Source organism: Patiria miniata, unplaced genomic scaffold (assembly GCF_015706575.1).
Source record: "Patiria miniata isolate m_02_andy unplaced genomic scaffold, ASM1570657v1 HiC_scaffold_13, whole genome shotgun sequence".
Taxonomy (NCBI): domain Eukaryota; kingdom Metazoa; phylum Echinodermata; class Asteroidea; order Valvatida; family Asterinidae; genus Patiria; species Patiria miniata.
This window is the reverse complement of record NW_024037051.1, coordinates 9,728,706-9,755,918: the sequence shown is the minus strand read 5'-3', so window position 1 is coordinate 9,755,918 and position 27,213 is coordinate 9,728,706. Positions and strand designations below refer to the sequence as shown.

Below are 27,213 nucleotides of genomic sequence, written 5' to 3'. Positions count from 1 at the left end.
GCAATTTTTCACAAAATATAATGCAAAACAAACCATGAATAAAATGCTGTAATGTCATGTTAAGCACCAAAACAACACGGTATAGCAATGCATGTGAAAACAGACAAGTATAGGCTTACTGAAATATGAGATGTTTTATTCCTCGAAAGAAATTCAGTCCTCCGCCTTGAGTTTACGCAAAACAAGCCAACAACTTTCATAAGAGCCAATCTGCATATCATGAATATTCCCAGTTGTAATAAGTACGCATTGATGACATGGGAGATCTTGACAGAATCTCATCTACTGGACATGAATATTCATGATTGTAATGTGAGAATGACCTTCGACGTCATGCAGGCGTTAGACGTCATCACCACTCAACGTGAAAGGACTTCAAGAGACACCGCTGAACTGCGAGTCAATCACACGGAACGCTCCAGGGCCTTTAGAGCTTATTTTAAAGTAAACCGCATGAAAATTTGATGGACGTAACTTTTATACCACATACCCAAAACTATACAGCGTTTTAGCCGTTAAAGTGATAAATAACTGTTTAGAATTTGACATATATTTGGCATAACATAACGATTTATATTATTATTTTTTTCTGGTTGTGGTTAAAATTTTCTCTGAAAGGTCTTTGCACTTTTTTCCCACCCACGTTGGATGTTGAGTTTTACATCTTATTTGCGAATGAAACGAAAATGAAACAAGTCATCAACTTGGTTTGTTCAAGAACGGGTCTAAATGGTTAAAATAGTAAGAACTGATCGTATGGCAATTGTAAATATATAACGCATAACTGCAACGATATTATAATAATAATAATAGGCTGAAATTATAATTGTAGCAAATATTACTGTCGTGGGGCAAATGGTATTAAGGGACGGTGACATGTTCCGTTCATTATCATATTACACATCGGGCAATAAACATGATTTCTAAATTAAAATAAACGCAAGATTAAGATTTGATATCTGTGATTTCGCTAATAATTTATAAAAAAAAGTAAGTGGAGCCGATTATATAACATTTATTTGTTGGGAGTATACACGGAATGTTATATTTTCTGATAACAAATCTGGATATCATTGTCATAGGAAGGCTAGAGACTTCGTCCGGCAAGGCCGGCAGAACACGATATCACGGTTAAACATTATGCAGATCTGAAGGACCCCTGAGGCGGCTCTTATAGTGTTGATGCCAAATCATAATATGATATTCGCACGGGGTGCACTTCAGATGAAATTAATTAGAGGGAGGCTGTGCTTGTTGTTGCTGGTCGTCATGATTATGAAAATTGCCGGCGTGTTGCCTGCTCGCCCAGCGCAGGTTTTCTAAGGTTTTGATGTATTATGCGGTGAGACGTGCACGCAATAACCTTCATATTAGCCGCACTCGAACGCCCATGCGAGACGCGAAGGATATCGCACATACACACGGTTGCTGATTGAGCATCCATTCTCTCTTTATTTCTAAGTGTTTTCTCGCGAACTGACTGATGAAAAGTAATTTCTCTGATAACGCTGTGTAGGTAATGAAAACCATTGTGCACAAGTGTTTTTGCCGATACAGCAATTCAAGATAAGCAGGTTATTTCACCCATGTCAAAATTTCAGCACATTAGATTATAATTTTTGAGAAAACTGCGAAAATAGGTCTTCATTTTTCTCGACGCAAAGTTCCTCTGTAGCCTTTCGTTCCCGAATGTTCATTACTACGTTTTGACTGGCAACCTCTGGGAAATTATTACCATTCGCTTTTTCACAAACATGTAACCGATTGCAAACTAAACTAAATTCAGTCAGTTGGGAGCAGTTTGACAAATGTTATTTTTGTCCCCACGATGTTTTGGTCCTTACGATCTGACGATGAGTAATTCCTCTGTTCTTGCTGTAACAGTATACTGCTATAGTCGCAAGGATTGTATAGGATGCTTGATCCTACTATTTACTTACAATAAAGTGGGATATTTCATGCAGTTGGAAGCTTCTTTTCGAATGTTTGCACAATGGTGTCATTACCTTTAACCAGTAGGAGACTGTCTGAATTTATTTACTCTATCTCGTATTCAGTGTCTGTGCAAGGGGGTTGTGTTTAAAAAAAAACCTAAAAAAAACCTCCTTTTTATGACGAATAAATTTGCATCTGTTCAACAGATAAATGTCACTCCCATGATGATTTTAACGGAGAAATCATCCCTCTTAAGTGTTTACCGTGTACGGGCGTACAATGGATTTGATAACTGATAACTTTCAAGGAATCAGGATGAACTTAAAATCACGACGACCACTTTTCTATCTAAGATCCTGATCACGAATGTGTACGCAATTATCCTCGACAACGATGAAAAGGAAGACAAAGACGTTCCGCGCTTGGACTCCCCTGAGGCCGCCCACGCACCACTCGGGAGAGCTGTAAGCAACTCCTCCCTCTCACCCCCCCCCCCCCCCCCTCCTCTCCACACCCCCACCCCCACCCCAATCAAAATGATTCGCGGCAGCGGAGACAAGGAATTTACATGAGACCTAATGACGTCATGCTTTGTTTACACCTGGGCTTCCTTGCGGGAGCTTGGTGGCTCTCATGGCCATGGCTCCCAAAGGAAAGTGTAAATGTAAACAAAGCATGACGTCATTACGTCTCAGGGCTAACAGTGATTCATCCGTACATACTTTGAAGAAAAAAAAATCAAGCACCATTTTTTTTCTGGGGGAAAACTTATACCAGCCGCACACCCTTTCCCCGGATAACCGTGTATCACCCAAGACAAATCTATCTGTGGATCATCATCTGGTATAGTCTCCGCGATATAGATAGACGAAAGTTGGAGAATAGTACGAAAGCCCTGTAGTGCCATCAAGTATATATTTTGTCCAAGTTCGTTTTTATGAGTTATATATTTCGCCAAGTTCGTTTTTATGAGTTATATATTTCGCCAAGTTCGTTTTTATGAGGTATATATTTCGCCAAGTTCGTTTTTATGAGTTATATATTTTGCCAAGTTCGTTTTTATGAGTTATATATTTCGCCAAGTTCGTTTTTATGAGATACATTTTGTCCAAGTTCGTTTTTATGAGTTATATATTTCGCCAAGTTCGTTTTTATGAGTTATATATTTCGCCAAGTTCGTTTTTATGAGTTATATATTTCGCCAAGTTCGTTTTTATGAGTTATATATTTCGCCAAGTTCGTTTTTATGAGATACATTTTGTCCAAGTTCGTTTTTATGAGTTATATATTTCCCAAAGTTCGTTTTTATGAGATACATTTTGTCCAAGTTCGTTTTTATGAGTTATATTTTACGGAGTTACGGAGTTTTATGAAGTTACGGAGCCCCTAAAGTGACATCCAAATTTTTTTTTTTATTTCGTGCGCACGACATAGTATTTCGTGCGCACGAGATAATTATCACGTGCACACATATATCTCGTGCGCACGACATATGTCTGGTGCGCACGACATATATCTCGTGCGCACGAGATAATAATAAGTATTAACAGAGCTTGCTGCACGTGCAGCGGACGAGTTTGTGTGTAACGAAAGCAGCGTGTCAGTTACGGAGCCCCTAAAGGGACATCCAAAAAATTGTTTTACCTCGTGCGCACGACATAATATCTCGTGCGCACGACATAATATCTCGTGCGCACGACATAATATCTCGTGCGCACGACATAATTATCTCGTGAGCACGACATATTTCTCGTGCGCATGAGATAATTATGTCGTGCGCACGAGATATATGTCGTGCGCACGAGATAATTATGTCGTGCGCATGAGATATTATGTCGTGCGCACGAGGTAAAAAAATAATTTTGGATGTCCCTTTAGGGCCCTGTCACACTTCTGCGTATCCTAATTCCTTATGAGTTGCACATTGACTTTTTTTCATACGCAGTCGTACGCACAATACGCACCTCATATGCATCTCTATCGTTTTATGTAAGTTTTATGTACGCCGGCATACGCATGGTATGGCCCAGTACGCTGGATAGTTTTGGGCATGCACAAAACTACGCTGCGTACGCTGTTGCGCAGGTCATAAGTTATAAATACGCAGCGCATCGGTTCCGCATCGGTCGAGCGCGGTACGAGTACGCTATGTGTTTGTGAGGGATAAGCCGTTCATACGCGGCAATACGCTGACCTCCTATATTGGACGTATACATAGCGACGTATTGCACGAATTAGTACCGCTCGTCTTGCGAGCGGGGAGCGCATTGTACTTATTCGTAACTTATGAGAAACGCACAGATGGCGAACTTGCGCACTGCATACGCAACTTATACGCATCTCATACGCAGTGGATACGCTGAATTCGTTACTTGTTCGCTAGATGTGCGTCGCACATATGTCAAAGTAATCAAAACATTTCGAAATTTTTGATCGTACGGCTGCGTATTGAAAATTGTTGATAAGGAACTCATAAGAAATTGGGATACGCAAAAGTGTGACAGGGGCTTTAGGGGCTCCGTAACTGACACGCTGCTTTCGTTACACACAAACTCGTCCGCTGCACGTGCAGCAAGCTCCGTTAATACTTATTATTATCTCGTGCGCACGAGATATATGTCGTGCGCACGAGACATATGTTGTGCGCACGAGATATATGTGTGCACGTGATAATTATCTCGTGCGCACGAGATACTATGTCGTGCGCACGAGATAAAAAAAATAATTTTGGATGTCACTTTAGGGGCTCCGTAACTTCATAAAACTCCGTAACTCCGTAAAATATAACTCATAAAAACGAACTTGGACAAAATGTATCTTATAAAAACGAACTTGGCGAAATATATAACTCATAAAAACGAACTTGGACAAAATGTATCTCATAAAAACGAACCTTGCGAAATATATAACTCATAAAAACGAACTTGGCGAAATATATAACTCATAAAAACGAACTTGGCGAAATATATAACTCATAAAAACGAACTTGGCGAAATATATAACTCATAAAAACGAACTTGGCCAAATATATAACTCATAAAAACGAACCTTGCGAAATATATAACTCATAAAAACGAACTTCGCGAAATATATAACTCATAAAAACGAACTTGGCCAAATATATAACTCATAAAAACGAACTTGGCCAAATATATAACTCATAAAAACGAACTTGGCCAAATATATAACTCATAAAAACGAACCTTGCGAAATATATAACTCATAAAAACGAACTTGGCCAAATATATAACTCATAAAAACGAACCTTGCGAAATATATAACTCATAAAAACGAACTTCGCGAAATATATAACTCATAAAAACGAACTTGGCGAAATATATAACTCATAAAAACGAACTTGGCGAAATATATAACTCATAAAAACGAACTTGGCGAAATATATAACTCATAAAAACGAACTTGGCCAAATATATAACTCATAAAAACGAACTTGGCGAAATATATAACTCATAAAAACGAACTTGGCCAAATATATAACTCATAAAAACGAACCTTGCGAAATATATAACCCATAAAAACGAACCTTGCGAAATATATAACTCATAAAAACGAACTTGGCCAAATATATAACTCATAAAAACGAACGTGGCCAAATATATACTTGATGGCACTACAGGGCTTTCGTAGAATAGGCCTACAATGTGATATTGGTTAGCAGAGTTAGTCTGCTAAAGAAAAACAAACTGCTAAACGTAATGCACAGATACACTCAACCAAAAAAGAAAGTCCCCCCCCCTTCAAATACTTTTTGGTCTAACTCAAAAACTACTGAGCACATCTCCCTCAAACAACTACTAATCAGTACAGAAATTCCTCAGCAATACAGCCATACATACTCTTTGTTTGGCCCAAAGCAGTGAAAACGTGTACGAATTTATGCAATTTATGACAAATGGTATCGAAAGCAGTTGCACTTCTGTGTACGCGCAAGTTGCGGTTCACACTCACTTTGCACGTATACAAAGGTGCAACTAATTTTTCGGTACCATATGTCATACATTGCATAATTCTGTACACATTATTACTGTTTTAGGCCAAACAAAGAGTATGGCTGGATTGCTAAGGACTTTCTGTACTGATCAGTCGTAATTTGAGCAGGATGTGCTCAGTAGTTTTTGAGTAAGACAAAGAAGTATTAAGGGGGACTTTCTTTTTTGGTTGAGTGTATAGCATGACATTTTGCCTGGTATTTTTTGGGTAGGCAAATATTTTCTGTAACTAGTGCTGTGCGTATTCAAATAATTTTTTATTCGATTATTGGAACATAGATTCCATTGAACATTTGAACACTGACATTGAGCTAACACTTTTTACGAATATCATGTATCGATAGGTATATATATTTTTTTCAATATAACTGATTAGCTGGTAGGCCTATACTTTGTGTATTTTAAAGATGAAACATAGGGCAAATATTTATAACGGAAGCTCTCTCATCACGCGTGTAAAGTGGCTGTCGAGACGCTCACATTATTTTTTGAACAGTCTATTTGGTATAAAATGCTATTTGGTGGAAGATCGAATATTCGGAGATTTGGTATTTTCGGTACAACCATACTTTTAGGTGCTCATCATTTTCCTGTCTTGTGGCATTCCCATGATATCAGAATCTACTATTATAATACTCCCCCGTCCAGTCGACTCCCCCAACCCTGCCAAACACCATTTTTCTCCTCCTGAATATTCCGAGCATCACCGAAAGGCCATCGTCAGGCGCGTGGAGGTGTGATGGAGTGTTTTGATGGAATTGATATTAAATCTAAAGTGCTGTGTTAATTAGGGAGCGCTTGGACCAAGCAAGTAAAGAGGCCCACGCTCGGCCGTATAGTCCTCCCAGTTCCAAGTACAAAATCCTTGTGCCTGTGCACTTCGCATAATTACATTCGATATAAAAAAATAATAACAACTGAGTATATTTAGACTGGTGCTGTCAAACTGAAGATCAAATTGATAAAATGGAGCCAATTTTCATCTGCTCGATGAAAAAGAATTGACAGTCACCAAGCACTGCAAAACATACTATTCGTAGAAAGGGAAAAGTCTGTTTCAATTAATGTTAGACACGTCGTCATTTAACATTGATTTTGCACTCAGCCTGTAGCGAAGTTGCATGTTAAAGTGAGCATGAAAATAATTTCAAGAAAGATTCCAAAACCGAATCAAGTTCTTGGATCAAGGTGTATAAACGCTGACGTGCTGGATGGGGGGGGGGGGGGGGGGGGGGGGGTTCGAATCTTGGGAGGATCGAATCTTGGCCGGATCGTTTCTGGAATTTCATGCAGGAACACCGACTAAAAAACAGTTATTCTTTGGAATTTAAGAATTTAGAGAATGAGCTATAGCTTTACTTTAATGTTTCATCCTCTTGCTCGGGGAAACCGACCAACAAACAAATAATCAAAAAGCAAGCATAAGCAAACAAACAAATGAACCAGTGTTTGAATAAGCCATTTGCGAGTGACCTCTACCCTTTGGGATTTAAATTTGAAAACATCTGGTACACTGACTTGCTCAGAATGCTTGGCAAATTTTAACTTTGCATTCTCCAGAGTCCAGACCAAAGACACTGTTACTAATCACATGCAAGAGACGCTCAGCACCAATACATTGTTCAGAATGGGTGAGAATGGCTCAAAGACACCAGACCATGCCGGAGGTGAGGGTTGCTAGCATAAGGCTTGCCCCGAATCCTGTGATATAGTAACAGTCTCTTTGGTCGGGAGAATGCAAAGTTAAAACGTGCAAAGCATTGGATTAAGTCAGCGTTCCAGATTTTATTCAAATTTGACTCGCAAATGGGTTTACTATATGGATAGGTGGTATCCTGGTAAACAGTTTGATAAATCCCACGATCTCACGAAACTCATTCGTCGAACACTAAAGGACAAGCTAGGGCCTATATTTAGAGTGATTTCACTGTCTTCAAACGTTGTTTTCATAATCCAGAATAGCTTCTTTGGATTTAGTTGTCGGCAGCTGTGTATATTATAACTGCGGGTAGTGCGGGACCAAAGCGCCCCGTGTTAAATATATACCCCTAAACGAAACCCGTTGGATTTCCTGCCACTATCGGTTTAATAATATAAGCGGGTAGCCTTCATCTCGAGTTCTTCTTACGGAATTTAATAATTGAAGATATCTGCCGTTGCACGAACACCTTGAACACACCTGCGGCAATCTTTGACGTACGTAGATTGAAGGGTCTGTGTGGGTTCTTCAAAGATGCGCAATATCATCGCGTCAACCCCCCCCCCCTTCTTACCCCAACACCATGCTGAAATCTTCTTTCATTAATCAAAGAACATTTGGCTGTTCAATGTGAATTTACCACCGAGTTGAGATATGAGGATTAGATGAAATTTCTGTATAAAAGTGGTTGTGATCAAATATTGAACTTGCATGAAAACAGTAAGGTTTCTAGAAATTCTGTAAAAAACGCTCCTTTAGTATGTTTCACATATCAAAGTTTACGGCGTAAGTTGATGCGTCTTGTTGGTCATTATACAGCCGTGTGGTTGCGAAGGCCTAAGCGTTTCCGTTGATACACAAATACGATTACGTACTTAAACGCTAAAACCAAGCAGTGAAATCCATAGGCCTACACTCCAAAAAAATGGCCTTTTGAACGTTGTGTTTATGCTCAGTATGATTGAAATGTTAAATTATAACGGAAGAAGAAATTCTAAACTTCAGGTCAGTGAAAAATCGCCGTCATCGATGCCGAAACGTCAATACTGGTTACTAGTAAAGCTGAACTTAAAGTCGGGAAGAAATCGTTCGAAAACGTCCCAAAATCTATGTATTTATATCAATTCTCAAAAGATAATGTTTCCTGGCCATGTGACACGCTATATAATTCCACTGTATCACGCGTGCGCCATGATCATAACAGTCCTCAACGTCTTGAGATGAACACACCGCGTCATCAGCACGCTTTCCTAGAAAGAACGAATGCATGGTGCCTGGGTGTGGCTTATTAGCATTTATACCAAGAGCACCCAGAATTCGGCATTGAATTGGTTACGTAAGAACATAATGTTAGCTTACTAAATGATTACAATTGCTCAGTACAATTCCATTTATACTGACGCATTTTACAGTTACGCAATATGACAACACTTGTGTCTTTCTTTGTATGAAACAAAGTCGCTCCATTCGTGCAAAATAATGGAGCGCTATAATAGAAACAATAGGGGGACGTCACGGGTGGAGTTTAAGTCGAATAATGCCGCTCGGTAACACGCCATTCGTGGGTAAGAATGGCCCGAGGGCGAACCCACGAATGTCGCGTACCTCGGGCATTATCATGTACGGAAAGATGTTCAAACAAAGTTAACTTAAATCTTGCAAAAACTTAACCTGCAAAACCGAGGATTTCCTACAATTACCGTGCGCAGAAATCTCGGGTGACAAACCACATTTGTACGAACAAAAATGCACATGTGCTCTCAATCGTCACATTACATATTGTCACATTACGTTTTGTCATAATTATTACTATAATATGGCCTATTGGGGTACGGTGATGCCAACTTTCAGCACGAATAAAATATTTTTTCTACACTTCTTGTTTATGACTGAGCTGAAATTTCGATGGTTTAAAATGTACACGTTATCTTACAACGTACATGTATAAAGTTGAGGGGGTATATAGTTGGGTGGCTGTATTATGATATGTTGGCGACAGCCTGTGTGACGTAACAAGTGACATCAGGCTCTGTGCATTTACTTACCAGAATTCTGCCAAAGCGGCTCTGGGCCGACATGAGCCTGGTAGCCCAGTCCTTAGCCGCTTCCATAGAGCGCATCTCACTCTCCGCGTTCTTGTCCAGCAAGTTCATGGGGCAGATACCGCCACACCAGCTCGACCCCTCGGGCACAGTCCCGGGGTGGGGCCGCCGGTGGTTCAGGCATAGCAACCTGCTGATGAATCTGACTATGAAGACTGAGCCGATACCGAAGAAAAAAGTGGCCAAACTGGAGGTCAGGAACATCCACCAGTACCTATCGTTGCAGTCTGGGTAACCACAGTAGGTTGCCTCGCATAACTCCTCCGAAAGATTCATGATGCACTATGTAGCTCTTCAACAACGGTAACTTCTGATACCCAGCGATACCAATATATTGGTATGACAATATCAACCCCAAAACTGACTTGTAAGGAACTCAATTTCTTGGAAATCTTGGCTAACGAACTCCTAACTCCTTGAAAATCTTGATGAAATGGGATCACCAAATCCACTGTTCATGCAGCGAGCTGGAGGCCTTTACTTGCCTGCCATATCTCCTGTTCTGACACTACTTTTTTGTTGACTACACTGTTTACGTGGTTCCGTTTACTAGTACTATGCCACGGATGGCTGGGTCGCGTAATTCTATTCAAATTCGTTGAAAAGACGTCTGAATTCTCGTCCTTGCAACGAATGTGCTCAGCAATCGGCTTATTGTATTCTTTTCAAAGGGTAAATCCAACTACAGGGCACAAAGAATTCCCCACTCGTTGTAACCACACACTAGAACTCAGGTAAACCGTTTAGTTGTCAGACCTACTTCACATAATACTCCGAGTATTCCACCGACTAAGCCATTAGTCAAAAAAGGTCGAACAGCCTACAAATGGTAGACAGAAAGCGCACACTCCAAAACTGCAACATTCCACACGAACGCACTGTGAAGTCTAAATGAGCAAAATCTGTTATCGAGCCAACTATTTGTTCCTTAACGTGAAGACGACGAAGTCAACATCCGTTAACTCCAGGTATTCCTCCCGTCGATGAAATCAAAATTGATTCACCTCAAAACAAAGCCATTTTTCTCGCTGGAAAGCGAGGAGTGATGACGAAAAGGCCAAGACCGTGCAATGACCACTCGGGTAGTTCAAAGCGACGGCCAGGTTCGCGAAGCGTTGATGACCGTCGCGTACACAGCTTTTTACCTGCCTGCAGAAGTCACAGTGCGTTGTGGCGCTGGTACCGCATCGACCCAACATTTTTAATGCGGAATACAATTGGTTTGCAGGACTCGCATGCGGCGCTGTGCAGAACCAGCTACGCTCAGACCCAACACCCGCACGCAATTAATGATGCGCACAAGAGGTTAGATTTCAGATAACAGAATTGTTATTAATAATCGGCTTAGATTTATGAGTCATATCAAAATGTTATCTGGTGCTCTCTTTCGAGGATAAGATATTACAGACGCACGAACTCACAGCTCACTTCAACGACGGTTAAATAACTGTTTTGTCACAAATTTGGTACATTAGGCTATGTATTCTTAATGCGAAGGAGAGGTTGTACTGAGTGATCTTGTTTCAATAAAACATACAAGAACATCGATTGCTCTTTAACCTAGACTATAGGGCGCTCCCATCAACAGAAATTAATGCAAACATTTACGAATGTTTTCCCCCAATATACAGTGCTTTGCAAATTCTGAATGCACGTAAGAATATTTTATGACATCATCATTTATCTGCTGTATTTGTTCTTGCTGCATCGACATCTTGTTTTGATAGGTCTAAGCTTTTTGAATAAGCAGTAAGCCTCAATTTAGGGTTTACATATCATTTATATTTTTTACAATTCGAAAAATTGATTACCATCCTACATCCCGCACCCATCATCTAAACACGCCCGATTTTCAAAAAATAACAGCCGACCGTGCCCTAGAATCAACACAAGAAAAGAGCTGATCAAGAAACTTAATAATTAGGAGGATTCATTTCATTGGAATATTGTACCTCCTTACAATCTTTCACCCTCGTGGCTTCTTCGGTGGCATCAAATTCTGTGCCAAAATACTTAAACACAATAATGCGTCGCCTTTGCTCTTCTTGTATAGCGCCCCCTATCTTGTTGACACAAGACAGAGGGCGCTATATAAGAAGAGCAAAGGAGGGAAAGAGAAGGCTTGTTGAATCGTAACGCTGGGATGGTTGAATCCAATGCCAAGGGGATATAGGTTTAGGCATGAAACCCTACTAAGTAGCTGTATCAAAATGCCGCGTAGAGTTTGTTGACATCCAAACTGGTAAATTACTGCTGTCAAGCTAGAAAAAACAAACGACTATGTCCAATTCTAAATTTTGAACAAGATTGTTCCGTTAGTTCCATTTGACTCGAAAAGACTACAGCTATAGTTTGACTCTTTTCTAGTCAAACTTGAACAAGAGTGTTTTCAAAGTGTATAAATAGACTCGAACATGCAAGATAAATGAATTTATATTTAGTTGTGCGAAGGTCAACATGCACTTTTCGGTTCTTTCGGCGAATTGCACGCGCCAGTATTCCTCCATGGCCAAACCAGCTGGCGAATTTTATTGCCTTTGTAAATAGGCAAAGCCACCACATTATGTAATCAAAACTATTGACATTTTTCAATGAAAGGCAAGAATACATATTTACACATTGATAACAGTTAGCATTTATCATATGATATAATCTCCTCTTTTTTTTTTTACGTAGAACGACGAACAAAATGTGACCGGCACCATAAAAAAGGGTATTATGTCGCAAAAATGTGAACGTAAACTTTCCTCTGGTATATAATTGAGCTCAATAGCCCCTCCCGTTCTGGAGATATGACATATTTGCATATTAATTACTTCCTTGGAGTTCAAATTACACAACTGAGAAAACAAGCTTTGAAATGGCTGATATCAGAGCCATGCACACAATATGGTTGTTTTTCCAATTTGTTCATCAAATCAACATTTCTGTGAATGAAACCTGAAACTGTAAGTATTAAAAATGTCATTCACAACAAAAACTGAAAATCACAATTTGATGAATTTTTCATCCTCTCAATGTTGAGCGGGCCATTACACAATACTGCTCAGCGCGACTTAATACCCTTTTCTGTGGAGCTGGTCACAAATTAACTAATGAAGTAATATCTGGAAACTATAGAGAAAACAGAGTTTGAACATGTTTTACAACAATAAGTTTTTATTCCATAAAAAATAATATTTAAAAAGAAGGGCACACCATTTGATAAACACGGCAACCCCTTTTAACAATGTAGTTATTGTTTTCCTTATAGATGTACATTTTCGTTATTGTTCCCTCTCTCTTGTTTGTCATCAAGGGCGGATTCGGGGGGCCAAAGTGGGCCATGTGCCCCCCCCCCCCCTCAAAAAAAAAAACGAATCCATTTTTTTTTAGTGACTTCGCAACAAAGGCAGGCAATGAGTACACCACCATCTTTTCCTCAAAAAACATTGGTTAAAGTGGTCAGAAATTGCCTCAGCCTGATCGCACCACAGAACATCTAGAATCCAAAAAATGTTAGGGGCCCTTAAGCGGGCCCCGAACCCCACCCCGTATTTTTTTTGCACACACTTTTTGGGGACCACAAATTTTTTGACCCCCCCCCCCAAAAAAAAAATTGTGTTCTGGATCCGCCCTTGTTTGTCATGTGCATATCTTACACACTTTGAGTGTTTCCAAAAGTAATTAATTAAGCTTTTCTTTTACATATGGTATAAATAGACATTGACCGATTACACGTCCTGCGGTTCATTTTCAAACTCATCTCCAAGTGACGGAATGCTAGATGCTCAGACAATAAGAAATCACAGGCTATTTCACGGAACCAGTCTCTGATGATGAATTCACAGTCTCGTCACGTGACGTAGAAAATATCTTGCCGCCATGATAATGGCGGATACCAATCAAATTACGGGAAGCCAGCGATTGTCTTAATCAAATTACACGATTTACGAGAGAGTCGGTTCGCGGCCGTTTGGTCATGGTGCATGTATAGATTTTTTTTTTTTTTTTTTGCATCCAGAAATCAACTCATGTAATTATCATCCAAATCTAATTTCGCAAACATTAAGTGAATTACGCGTATACGGGACTAGGGGAATTGATTCCTTGCATGGTCTCATCACGAAGGTATTCTAAATTAAGGGGTAACTGTTGTCATTTATACAATGTAAATAAACACAAATGGAAACGTTTTCGCCGGTCTTATCTCTCAGCGATATACGGGACATAAATTATAATAATTGAAATTGTTTTAAGAATGAAACCTGTTTGGGCATACAGTGACAGCAATTAAGTAAACGTACAATTTGATTTGTTTTGCAAATGATTGTATTCATTCGAAATTTTCCTGTTTTTAACAACTGACGGTATGCCGCCGAGTGTGTTTTTTTGTGTGCTAAAAAAAGACTGAGTTACTTCGTAAACGCAGTTTCCCTTACTTCATCACCATGCACCAGCTACAATCCTGGCCGAATCTCGCTGGGCCCTGGCACCCTCCCCCGGCACCCATTCAATGTTGTCTCTCATTGCGCGGTGTGTCCTCCATCAGCTGGAGAGAACAACATTGACCGGGGGAGTGGGGGCATGGGTGACTGTTGCTATAGGCTCAGGAAGTGTCCCAATCATTTTGGCCAAGATTGTAGATTGTTTCCCGGCCAAATCCGTAAAAACAAATTATCGTTTTATTTCTAAAGACGTGATACTGTTGAAATAGTAGTGACGGAGTTGAAAATCTGTATATCTGTCCAAATACAAATAGTAGAAGTCAGGCGCGAATCCAGAGGTGGACGAAACATCCCCCACCGGTCAGACACTCACGAAAAATAAATAAATTTTAATCAAATATAATAATGACACGGTCCGCCTGTCCTCACTAATCGGATATAAATATCTAAGGTGCCCGGACCCCCCCCCCGCAAAAAATCCTGGATCCGCCCCTGAACGCACCCGATAGCTCAAAAAAGCCTGCATAATAATAACGTTCACTGTTGCGTAATTCTAAGTACATTTAGCACAAGATGTTTAATTTCCCGTCGTCAAACACCAACGGTACCTTAGCTTAATCGGTAAGCTCTGCGGCTGGTACTGTCCGTGAGTTCCAGGTTGGCGTCTTCGTACAGGTTCAGGGCATGTGGTCCACTCGGAGGATCAGGGCTTAGGGTGCCGCCCTGTTCCTCCCTTAGCTCTTTGCTTTTACATGGCGCCTGGCCCTCCGGGGTTACATGGATGGACAGGGAAGGAAGTGTGTATTGGCCGGGACCCCCGAGATCCCAGAAGAGAGCTAAGGGGTTGGCTGGGGCATCGTTATGGCTCAGACCGACCCCTGAATGCTTGGCTAGCACATAACTTTTTGATTTTTTTAAATCCTCTATTGCTTTTTAACTTTGCTTTAGTTGGATATTTACATCTGCCCGGCAGGTCTCCGGTAGTATTTAAAAAGGAATCAAAGGTACACGTCGTGAATCTATGAATATTAAATAATTGATTTTTATCAAAATTAAGTTTCGTTCGATCAATATGACTACGGTAACCGTTCATTTTACGTCAATTGGTAAATTTTGTAGAAGTTTAAAAGAATCCAAAAATATTAGCCCAAAATTTTTGGTCTCAGAAAAATGTTTTATTTTTAATGCTTGACATCGACATGCGCTGATTTATTTGGTTCAGTTAATTAATTTGGATTTTCGAATGAAGAGCGGGATGCTCGGATCCTTATTCGTTTTGAATAGTGTGCGCAATTTCAGAACTGGAGCGCGCAATTTAAAACCAACTTTTCAAACTGTGTAAAGGCCTGCAAACTAGCTGGATATTTTTGTTCCTACTTTCCCGATATCTTTGGCGCCTATTTTACCCAGTAGCACACACAGGATTTAGCTGGGGGGGGGGGGGGGGGCTCACAATTTTGGGTGTTTTTTTTTCAAACAAATCGGGTGTTTTTTTTTGTGGGAGGGGAAATATTTTGACGTTGGTGGCGCCACTTACACCCCTATTATAATACTCGAAAATGTGCCACATACATATCGGTCAATTCGTGGACCAAAAAAATGAACCCCCACCCCCCCCCCCCAAAAAATTAAAACTTAACAACCTCTACGAGTGGGACGGGTCAACCCCCCCCCCCCCCCCCCCCCCCTTGGGTGCGCCACTAATTTCATCCACCTCTGGCCAGTGGCACAGCGGTAGAGGGGGTGTTCGCAGAGTGGCAAATTGCAAACAGCTAGCTACAGATTTAAAGAGCGAGCCAGGGGGGGGGACGTGCGAAGAAAAATCGAGCCGGCGACATCGGCCGGTCGTGAAAAGCTTGTCTCGTCAGTCGGCAGGGATGAAGAGCGCCACCTACTGCCAAAGAGTGTCTATGAGTGTCCGCTTTCAACAGTGCCCCGAATATGATCACCTATCGCCGTTTTGAAAAACGGCGCCTACACTCCAATGCAAAATAGATCGCTTTTAGAGCCCCAATTTCATGCGAATTGCACAGAAATACAAGCTCACGTTCCTGTGCACGGCTTGCATCCTCACTGTTTACGAACCCTCAAGTGCTTGGCCCACAATATGCTCAAGTACTGAAGAATTTGAGGGCATGAAAATCGTGATTTGGCCGGCGTATGCTACTTCGGACCCATTTTACTGCCTCAACCCTTTAAACAGCCGCAGCTATAATTTTGTCTTTTAACCCTTGCATTTGTACCAATTTTGGCCCAAAAATCAAATTTCTTCAAACTTGCTGGAAAGAATGCCCATAGGACCCTAGAACACATTTCATTTCGATTTCTGGACAGATGTGCTTTTCAAAATGAAATTTGGACGAAAATTTGGGGTGAAATCAGTCAAAAATTAGGATATTTTCTCTAAAAATCCATTACTTTTGTCCGAATCTGCAAAATATTGGGTGTGTGAAGGTTGATTGATGCTCCTCTTACCTCTAAAGGAATTTCTGCATCGTTTGGAGAAAAGTCATTTTTTTGGCCAAATTTCACCAAAAAAGTAAGGCTAACCCCTTGCATTTTTTCCAATATTGGACCAAAAAATCAAATTACTTTTCTCCAATGACACGGTCCGCCTGTCCTCACTAATTGGATATAAATATCTAAGGTCCCCGACCCCCCCCCGGAAAAAATCCTGGATCCCCCCCACCCCTGAACGCACCCGATAGCTCAAAAAAGCCTGCATAATAATAGCGTTCACTGTTGCGTAATTCTAAGTACATTTAGCACAAGGTGTTTAATTTCCCGTCGTCAAACACCAACGGTACCTTAGCTTAATCGGTAAGCTCTGCGGCTGGTACTGTCCGTGAGTTCCAGGTTGGCGTCTTCGTACAGGTTCAGGGCATGTGGTCCACTCGGAGGATCAGGGCTTAGGGTGCCGCCCTGTTCCTCCCTTAGCTCTTTGCTTTTACATGGCGCCTGGCCCTCCGGGGTTACATGGATGGACAGGGAAGGAAGTGTGTATTGGCCGGGACCCCCGAGATCCCAGAAGAGAGCTAAGGGGTTGGCTGGGGCATCGTTATGGCTCAGACCGACCCCTGAATGCTTGGCTAGCACATAACTTTTTGATTTTTTTTTAATCCTCTATTTTTTTTTTAACTTTGCTTTAGTTGGATATTTACATCTGCCCGGCAGGTCTCCGGTAGTATTTAAAAAGGAATCAAAGGTACACGTCGTGAATCTATGAATATTAAATAATTGATTTTTATCAAAATTAAGTTTCGTTCGATCAATATGACTACGGTAACCGTTCATTTTACGTCAATTGGTAAATTTTGTAGAAGTTTAAAAGAATCCAAAAAATTAGCCCAAAGTTTTTGGTCTCAGAAAAATGTTTTATTTTTAATGCTTGACATCGACATGAGCTGATTTATTTATTTCAATTAATAAATTTGGATTTTCGAATCAAGAGCGGGATGCTCGGATCCTTATTCGTTTTGAATAGTGTGCGCAATTTCAGAACTGGAGCGCGCAATTTAAAACCAACTTTTCAAACTGTGTAAAGGCCTGCAAACTAGCTGGATATTTTTGTTCCTACTTTCCCGATATCTTTGGCGCCTATTTTAGCCAGTAGCGCACACAGGATTTAGCTTGGGGGGGGGGGGGGCTCACAATTTTGGGGTTTTTTTTTTTTTCAAACAAATCGGGTGTTTTTTTGTGGGAGGGGGAATATTTTGACGTTGGTGGCGCCACTTACACCCCTATTATAATACTCGAAAATGTGCCACATACATATCGGTCAATTCGTGGACCAAAAAAATGAACCCCCCCCCCAAAAAAAAAAATATTAAAAATTAACAACCTCTACGAGTGGGAGGGGTCAAACCCCCCCCCCCCCCTCCCTTGGGTGCGCCACTAATTTCATCCATCTCTGGCCAGTGGCACAGCGTTAGAGGGGTCGTTTGCATAGTGGCAAATTGCAAACTGCTAGCTACAGATTTAAAGAGCGAGCCAGGGGGGGGACGTGCGAAGAAAAATCGAGCCGGCGACATCGGCCCGTCGTGAAAAGCTTGTCTCGTCAGTCGGCAGGGATGAAGAGCGCCACCTACTGCCAAAGAGTGTCTATGAGTGTCCGCTTTCAACAGTGCCCCGAATATGATCACCCATCGCCATTTTGAAAAACGGCGCCTACACTCCAATGCAAAATAGATCGCTTTTAGAGCCCCAATTTCATGCGAATTGCACAGAAATACAAGCTCACGTTCCTGTGCACGCCTTGCATCCTCACTGTTTACGAACCCTCAAGTGCTTGGCCCACAATGTGCTCAAGTACTGAAGAATTTGAGGGCATGCAAATCGTGATTTGGCCGGCGAATGCTACTTCGGACCCATTTTACTGCCTCAACCCTTTAAACAGCCGCAGCTATAATTTTGTCTTTTAACCCTTGTATTTTTTCCAATTTTGGCCCAAAAATCAAATTTCTTCAAACTTGCTGGAAAGACGCCCATAGGACCCTAAAACACATTTCATTTCGATTTCTGGACAGATGTGCTTTTCAAAATGAAATTTGGACGAAAATTTGGGGTGAAATCAGTCAAAAATTAGGATATTTTCTCTAAAAATCCATTACTTTTGTCCGAATCTGCAAAATATTGGGTGTGTGAAGGTTGATTGATGCTCCTCTTACCTCTAAAGGAATTTCTGCATCGTTTGGAGAAAAGTCATTTTTTTGGCCAAATTTCACCAAAAAAGTAAGGCTAACCCCTTGCATTTTTTTCCAATATTGGCCCAAAAAATCAAATTACTTTTCTCCAATGACACGGTCCGCCTGTCCTCACTAATTGGATATAAATATCTAAGGTCCCCGGACCCCCCCCCCCGGTAAAAATCCTGGATCCCCCCCCCCCCGAACGCACCCGATAGCTCAAAAAAGCCTGCATAATAATAGCGTTCACTGTTGCGTAATTCTAAGTACATTTAGCACAAGGTGTTTAATTTCCCGTCGTCAAACACCAACGGTACCTTAGCTTAATCGGTAAGCTCTGCGGCTGGTACTGTCCGTGAGTTCCAGGTTGGCGTCTTCGTACAGGTTCAGGGCATGTGGTCCACTCGGAGGATCAGGGCTTAGGGTGCCGCCCTGTTCCTCCCTTAGCTCTTTGCTTTTACATGGCGCCTGGCCCTCCGGGGTTACATGGATGGACAGGGAAGGAAGTGTGTATTGGCCGGGACCCCCGAGATCCCAGAAGAGAGCTAAGGGGTTGGCTGGGGCATCGTTATGGCTCAGACCGACCCCTGAATGCTTGGCTAGCACATAACTTTTTGATTTTTTTTTAATCCTCTATTTTTTTTTTAACTTTGCTTTAGTTGGATATTTACATCTGCCCGGCAGGTCTCCGGTAGTATTTCAAAAGGAATCAAAGGTACACGTCGTGAATCTATGAATATTAAATAATTGATTATTATCAAAATTAAGTTTCGTTCGATCAATATGACTACGGTAACCGTTCATTTTACGTCAATTGGTAAATTTTGTAGAAGTTTAAAAGAATCCAAAAAAATAGCCCAAAATTTTTGGTCTCAGAAAAATGTTTTATTTTTAATGCTTGACATCGACATGAGCTGATTTATTTGGTCAAGTTAATTAATTTGGATTTTCGAATTAAGAGCGGGATGCTCGGATCCTTATTCGTTTGGAATAGTGTGCGCAATTTCAGAACTGGAGCGCGCAATTTAAAACCAACTTTTCAAACTGTGTAAAGGCCTGCAAACTAGCTGGATATTTTTGTTCCTACTTTCCCGATATCTTTGGCGCCTATTTTAGCCAGTAGCGCACACAGGATTTAGCTTGGGGGGGGGGGGGGGGGGGGGGCTCACAATTTTGGGGTTTTTTTTTCTCAAACAAATCGGGTGTTTTTTTGTGGGAGGGGGAATATTTTGACGTTGGTGGCGCCACTTACACCCCTATTATAATACTCGAAAATGTGCCACATACATATCGGTCAATTCGTGGATCAAAAAAATGAACCCCCCCCCCCCAAAAAAAAATATTTAAAATTAACAACCTCTACGAGTGGGAGGGGTCAAACCCCCCCCCCCCCCCCTTGGGTGCGCCACTAATTTCATCCATCTCTGGCCAGTGGCACAGCGGTAGAGGGGTCGTTTGCAGAGTGGCAAATTGCAAACTGCTAGCTACAGATTTAAAGAGCGAGCCAGGGGGGGACGTGCGAAGAAAAATCGAGCCGGCGACATCGGCCCGTCGTGAAAAGCTTGTCTCGTCAGTCGGCAGGGATGAAGAGCGCCACCTACTGCCAAAGAGTGTCTATGAGTGTCCGCTTTCAACAGTGCCCCGAATATGATCACCCATCGCCATTTTGAAAAACGGCGCCTACACTCCAATGCAAAATAGATCGCTTTTAGAGCCCCAATTTCATGCGAATTGCACAGAAATACAAGCTCACGTTCCTGTGCACGCCTTGCATCCTCACTGTTTACGAACCCTCAAGTGCTTGGCCCACAATGTGCTCAAGTACTGAAGAATTTGAGGGCATGCAAATCGTGATTTGGCCGGCGAATGCTACTTCGGACCCATTTTACTGCCTCAACCCTTTAAACAGCCGCAGCTATAATTTTGTCTTTTAACCCTTGTATTTTTTCCAATTTTGGCCCAAAAATCAAATTTCTTCAAACTTGCTGGAAAGACGCCCATAGGACCCTCAAACACATTTCATTTCGATTTCTGGACAGATGTGCTTTTCAAAATGAAATTTGGACGAAAATTTGGGGTGAAATCAGTCAAAAATTAGGATATTTTCTCTAAAAATCCATTACTTTTGTCCGAATCTGCAAAATATTGGGTGTGTGAAGGTTGATTGATGCTCCTCTTACCTCTAAAGGAATTTCTGCATCGTTTGGAGAAAAGTCATTTTTTTGGCCAAATTTCACCAAAAAAGTAAGGCTAACCCCTTGCATTTTTTTCCAATATTGGCCCAAAAAATCAAATTACTTTTCTCCAATGACACGGTCCGCCTGTCCTCACTAATTGGATATAAATATCTAAGGTCCCCGGACCCCCCCCCCCCGGTAAAAATCCTGGATCCCCCCCCCCCCGAACGCACCCGATAGCTCAAAAAAGCCTGCATAATAATAGCGTTCACTGTTGCGTAATTCTAAGTACATTTAGCACAAGGTGTTAATTTCCCGTCGTCAAACACCAACGGTACCTTAGCTTAATCGGTAAGCTCTGCGGCTGGTACTGTCCGTGAGTTCCAGGTTGGCGTCTTCGTACAGGTTCAGGGCATGTGGTCCACTCGGAGGATCAGGGCTTAGGGTGCCGCCCTGTTCCTCCCTTAGCTCTTTGCTTTTACATGGCGCCTGGCCCTCCGGGGTTACATGGATGGACAGGGAAGGAAGTGTGTATTGGCCGGGACCCCCGAGATCCCAGAAGAGAGCTAAGGGGTTGGCTGGGGCATCGTTATGGCTCAGACCGACCCCTGAATGCTTGGCTAGCACATAACTTTTTGATTTTTTTAATCCTCTATTTTTTTTTAACTTTGCTTTAGTTGGATATTTACATCTGCCCGGCAGGTCTCCGGTAGTATTTCAAAAGGAATCAAAGGTACACGTCGTGAATCTATGAATATTAAATAATTGATTATTATCAAAATTAAGTTTCGTTCGATCAATATGACTACGGTAACCGTTCATTTTACGTCAATTGGTAAATTTTGTAGAAGTTTAAAAGAATCCAAAAAAAATAGCCCAAAATTTTTGGTCTCAGAAAAATGTTTTATTTTTAATGCTTGACATCGACATGAGCTGATTTATTTGGTCAAGTTAATTAATTTGGATTTTCGAATTAAGAGCGGGATGCTCGGATCCTTATTCGTTTGGAATAGTGTGCGCAATTTCAGAACTGGAGCGCGCAATTTAAAACCAACTTTTCAAACTGTGTAAAGGCCTGCAAACTAGCTGGATATTTTTGTTCCTACTTTCCCGATATCTTTGGCGCCTATTTTACCCAGTAGCGCACACAGGATTTAGCTTGGGGGGGGGGGGGCTCACAATTTTGGGGTTTTTTTTTTCTCAAACAAATCGGGTGTTTTTTTGTGGGGGGGAATATTTTGACGTTGGTGGCGCCACTTACACCCCTATTATAATACTCGAAAATGTGCCACATACATATCGGTCAATTCGTGGACAAAAAAATGAACCCCCCCCCCCAAAAAAAAATATTTAAAATTAACAACCTCTACGAGTGGGAGGGGTCAACCCCCCCCCCCCCCCTTGGGTGCGCCACTAATTTCATCCATCTCTGGCCAGTGGCACAGCGGTAGAGGGGTCGTTTGCAGAGTGGCAAATTGCAAACTGCTAGCTACAGATTTAAAGAGCGAGCCAGGGGGGGACGTGCGAAGAAAAATCGAGCCGGCGACATCGGCCCGTCGTGAAAAGCTTGTCTCGTCAGTCGGCAGGGATGAAGAGCGCCACCTACTGCCAAAGAGTGTCTATGAGTGTCCGCTTTCAACAGTGCCCCGAATATGATCACCCATCGCCATTTTGAAAAACGGCGCCTACACTCCAATGCAAAATAGATCGCTTTTAGAGCCCCAATTTCATGCGAATTGCACAGAAATACAAGCTCACGTTCCTGTGCACGCCTTGCATCCTCACTGTTTACGAACCCTCAAGTGCTTGGCCCACAATATGCTCAAGTACTGAAGAATTTGAGGGCATGCAAATCGTGATTTGGCCGGCGTATGCTACTTCGGACCCATTTTACTGCCTCAACCCTTTAAACAGCCGCAGCTATAATTTTGTCTTTTAACCCTTGCATTTTTTCCAATTTTGGCCCAAAAATCAAATTTCTTCAAACTTGCTGGAAAGACGCCCATAGGACCCTCAAACACATTTCATTTCGATTTCTGGACAGATGTGCTTTTCAAAATGAAATTTGGACGAAAATTTGGGGTGAAATCAGTCAAAAATTAGGATATTTTCTCTAAAAATCCATTACTTTTGTCCGAATCTGCAAAATATTGGGTGTGTGAAGGTTGATTGATGCTCCTCTTACCTCTAAAGGAATTTCTGCATCGTTTGGAGAAAAGTCATTTTTTTGGCCAAATTTCACCAAAAAGTAAGGCTAACCCCTTGCATTTTTTTCCAATATTGGCCCAAAAAATCAAATTACTTTTCTCCAATGACACGGTCCGCCTGTCCTCACTAATTGGATATAAATATCTAAGGTCCCCGGACCCCCCCCCCCACGGTAAAAATCCTGGATCCCCCCCCCCCGAACGCACCCGATAGCTCAAAAAAGCCTGCATAATAATAGCGTTCACTGTTGCGTAATTCTAAGTACATTTAGCACAAGGTGTTTAATTTCCCGTCGTCAAACACCAACGGTACCTTAGCTTAATCGGTAAGCTCTGCGGCTGGTACTGTCCGTGAGTTCCAGGTTGGCGTCTTCGTACAGGTTCAGGGCATGTGGTCCACTCGGAGGATCAGGGCTTAGGGTGCCGCCCTGTTCCTCCCTTAGCTCTTTGCTTTTACATGGCGCCTGGCCCTCCGGGGTTACATGGATGGACAGGGAAGGAAGTGTGTATTGGCCGGGACCCCCGAGATCCCAGAAGAGAGCTAAGGGGTTGGCTGGGGCATCGTTATGGCTCAGACCGACCCCTGAATGCTTGGCTAGCACATAACTTTTTGATTTTTTTTTAATCCTCTATTTTTTTTTTAACTTTGCTTTAGTTGGATATTTACATCTGCCCGGCAGGTCTCCGGTAGTATTTCAAAAGGAATCAAAGGTACACGTCGTGAATCTATGAATATTAAATAATTGATTATTATCAAAATTAAGTTTCGTTCGATCAATATGACTACGGTAACCGTTCATTTTACGTCAATTGGTAAATTTTGTAGAAGTTTAAAAGAATCCAAAAAAAATAGCCCAAAATTTTTGGTCTCAGAAAAATGTTTTATTTTTAATGCTTGACATCGACATGAGCTGATTTATTTGGTCAAGTTAATTAATTTGGATTTTCGAATTAAGAGCGGGATGCTCGGATCCTTATTCGTTTGGAATAGTGTGCGCAATTTCAGAACTGGAGCGCGCAATTTAAAACCAACTTTTCAAACTGTGTAAAGGCCTGCAAACTAGCTGGATATTTTTGTTCCTACTTTCCCGATATCTTTGGCGCCTATTTTACCCAGTAGCGCACACAGGATTTAGCTTGGGGGGGGGGGGGGGGCTCACAATTTTGGGGTTTTTTTTTCTCAAACAAATCGGGTGTTTTTTTGTGGGAGGGGGAATATTTTGACGTTGGTGGCGCCACTTACACCCCTATTATAATACTCGAAAATGTGCCACATACATATCGGTCAATTCGTGGACCAAAAAAATGAACCCCCCCCAAAAAAAAAATATTAAAATTAACAACCTCTACGAGTGGGAGGGGTCAAACCCCCCCCCCCCCCCCCTTGGGTGCGCCACTAATTTCATCCATCTCTGGCCAGTGGCACAGCGGTAGAGGGGTCGTTTGCAGAGTGGCAAATTGCAAACTGCTAGCTACAGATTTAAAGAGCGAGCCAGGGGGGGACGTGCGAAGAAAAATCGAGCCGGCGACATCGGCCCGTCGTGAAAAGCTTGTCTCGTCAGTCGGCAGGGATGAAGAGCGCCACCTACTGCCAAAGAGTGTCTATGAGTGTCCGCTTTCAACAGTGCCCCGAATATGATCACCCATCGCCATTTTGAAAAACGGCGCCTACACTCCAATGCAAAATAGATCGCTTTTAGAGCCCCAATTTCATGCGAATTGCACAGAAATACAAGCTCACGTTCCTGTGCACGCCTTGCATCCTCACTGTTTACGAACCCTCAAGTGCTTGGCCCACAATGTGCTCAAGTACTGAAGAATTTGAGGGCATGCAAATCGTGATTTGGCCGGCGAATGCTACTTCGGACCCATTTTACTGCCTCAACCCTTTAAACAGCCGCAGCTATAATTTTGTCTTTTAACCCTTGTTTTTTTCCAATTTTGGCCCAAAAATCAAATTTCTTCAAACTTGCTGGAAAGACGCCCATAGGACCCTCAAACACATTTCATTTCGATTTCTGGACAGATGTGCTTTTCAAAATGAAATTTGGACGAAAATTTGGGGTGAAATCAGTCAAAAATTAGGATATTTTCTCTAAAAATCCATTACTTTTGTCCGAATCTGCAAAATATTGGGTGTGTGAAGGTTGATTGATGCTCCTCTTACCTCTAAAGGAATTTCTGCATCGTTTGGAGAAAAGTCATTTTTTTGGCCAAATTTCACCAAAAAAGTAAGGCTAACCCCTTGCATTTTTTCCAATATTGGCCCAAAAAATCAAATTACTTTTCTCCAATGACACGGTCCGCCTGTCCTCACTAATTGGATATAAATATCTAAGGTCCCCGGACCCCCCCCCCCGGTAAAAATCCTGGATCCCCCCCCCCCGAACGCACCCGATAGCTCAAAAAAGCCTGCATAATAATAGCGTTCACTGTTGCGTAATTCTAAGTACATTTAGCACAAGGTGTTTAATTTCCCGTCGTCAAACACCAACGGTACCTTAGCTTAATCGGTAAGCTCTGCGGCTGGTACTGTCCGTGAGTTCCAGGTTGGCGTCTTCGTACAGGTTCAGGGCATGTGGTCCACTCGGAGGATCAGGGCTTAGGGTGCCGCCCTGTTCCTCCCTTAGCTCTTTGCTTTTACATGGCGCCTGGCCCTCCGGGGTTACATGGATGGACAGGGAAGGAAGTGTGTATTGGCCGGGACCCCCGAGATCCCAGAAGAGAGCTAAGGGGTTGGCTGGGGCATCGTTATGGCTCAGACCGACCCCTGAATGCTTGGCTAGCACATAACTTTTTGATTTTTTTTTAATCCTCTATTTTTTTTTAACTTTGCTTTAGTTGGATATTTACATCTGCCCGGCAGGTCTCCGGTAGTATTTCAAAAGGAATCAAAGGTACACGTCGTGAATCTATGAATATTAAATAATTGATTATTATCAAAATTAAGTTTCGTTCGATCAATATGACTACGGTAACCGTTCATTTTACGTCAATTGGTAAATTTTGTAGAAGTTTAAAAGAATCCAAAAAAAATAGCCCAAAATTTTTGGTCTCAGAAAAATGTTTTATTTTTAATGCTTGACATCGACATGAGCTGATTTATTTGGTCAAGTTAATTAATTTGGATTTTCGAATTAAGAGCGGGATGCTCGGATCCTTATTCGTTTGGAATAGTGTGCGCAATTTCAGAACTGGAGCGCGCAATTTAAAACCAACTTTTCAAACTGTGTAAAGGCCTGCAAACTAGCTGGATATTTTTGTTCCTACTTTCCCGATATCTTTGGCGCCTATTTTACCCAGTAGCGCACACAGGATTTAGCTTGGGGGGGGGGGGGGCTCACAATTTTGGGGTTTTTTTTTCTCAAACAAATCGGGTGTTTTTTTGTGGGAGGGGAATATTTTGACGTTGGTGGCGCCACTTACACCCCTATTATAATACTCGAAAATGTGCCACATACATATCGGTCAATTCGTGGATCAAAAAAATGAACCCCCCCCCAAAAAAAAAATATTTAAAATTAACAACCTCTACGAGTGGGAGGGGTCAACCCCCCCCCCCCCCCCCCCCCCCTTGGGTGCGCCACTAATTTCATCCATCTCTGGCCAGTGGCACAGCGGTAGAGGGGTCGTTTGCAGAGTGGCAAATTGCAAACTGCTAGCTACAGATTTAAAGAGCGAGCCAGGGGGGGACGTGCGAAGAAAAATCGAGCCGGCGACATCGGCCCGTCGTGAAAAGCTTGTCTCGTCAGTCGGCAGGGATGAAGAGCGCCACCTACTGCCAAAGAGTGTCTATGAGTGTCCGCTTTCAACAGTGCCCCGAATATGATCACCCATCGCCATTTTGAAAAACGGCGCCTACACTCCAATGCAAAATAGATCGCTTTTAGAGCCCCAATTTCATGCGAATTGCACAGAAATACAAGCTCACGTTCCTGTGCACGCCTTGCATCCTCACTGTTTACGAACCC

The 27,213-nt window shown here is 42.0% G+C and overlaps 1 protein-coding gene across 5 annotated transcripts in view; it reads right to left on the bottom strand.

Moving 5' to 3' along the window:
• Positions 1-10,970, bottom strand: part of LOC119721223 (calcium-activated potassium channel slowpoke-like) — a 100,966-nt gene extending 89,996 nt beyond the window's left edge. For 4 of the 5 annotated variants that reach the window (XM_038191184.1, XM_038191185.1, XM_038191186.1 and 1 more), the window contains exon 1: positions 9,690-10,965. In XM_038191184.1, coding sequence (XP_038047112.1) covers positions 9,690-10,022 — 333 coding nt within the window. In that variant the 5' untranslated portion in view covers positions 10,023-10,965. Of the gene's footprint in view, positions 1-9,689 lie in introns of all 5 variants that reach the window. The other variant, XM_038191189.1, reaches the window with a different exon arrangement.
• Between the last annotated feature and the right edge of the window lie 16,243 nt (positions 10,971-27,213).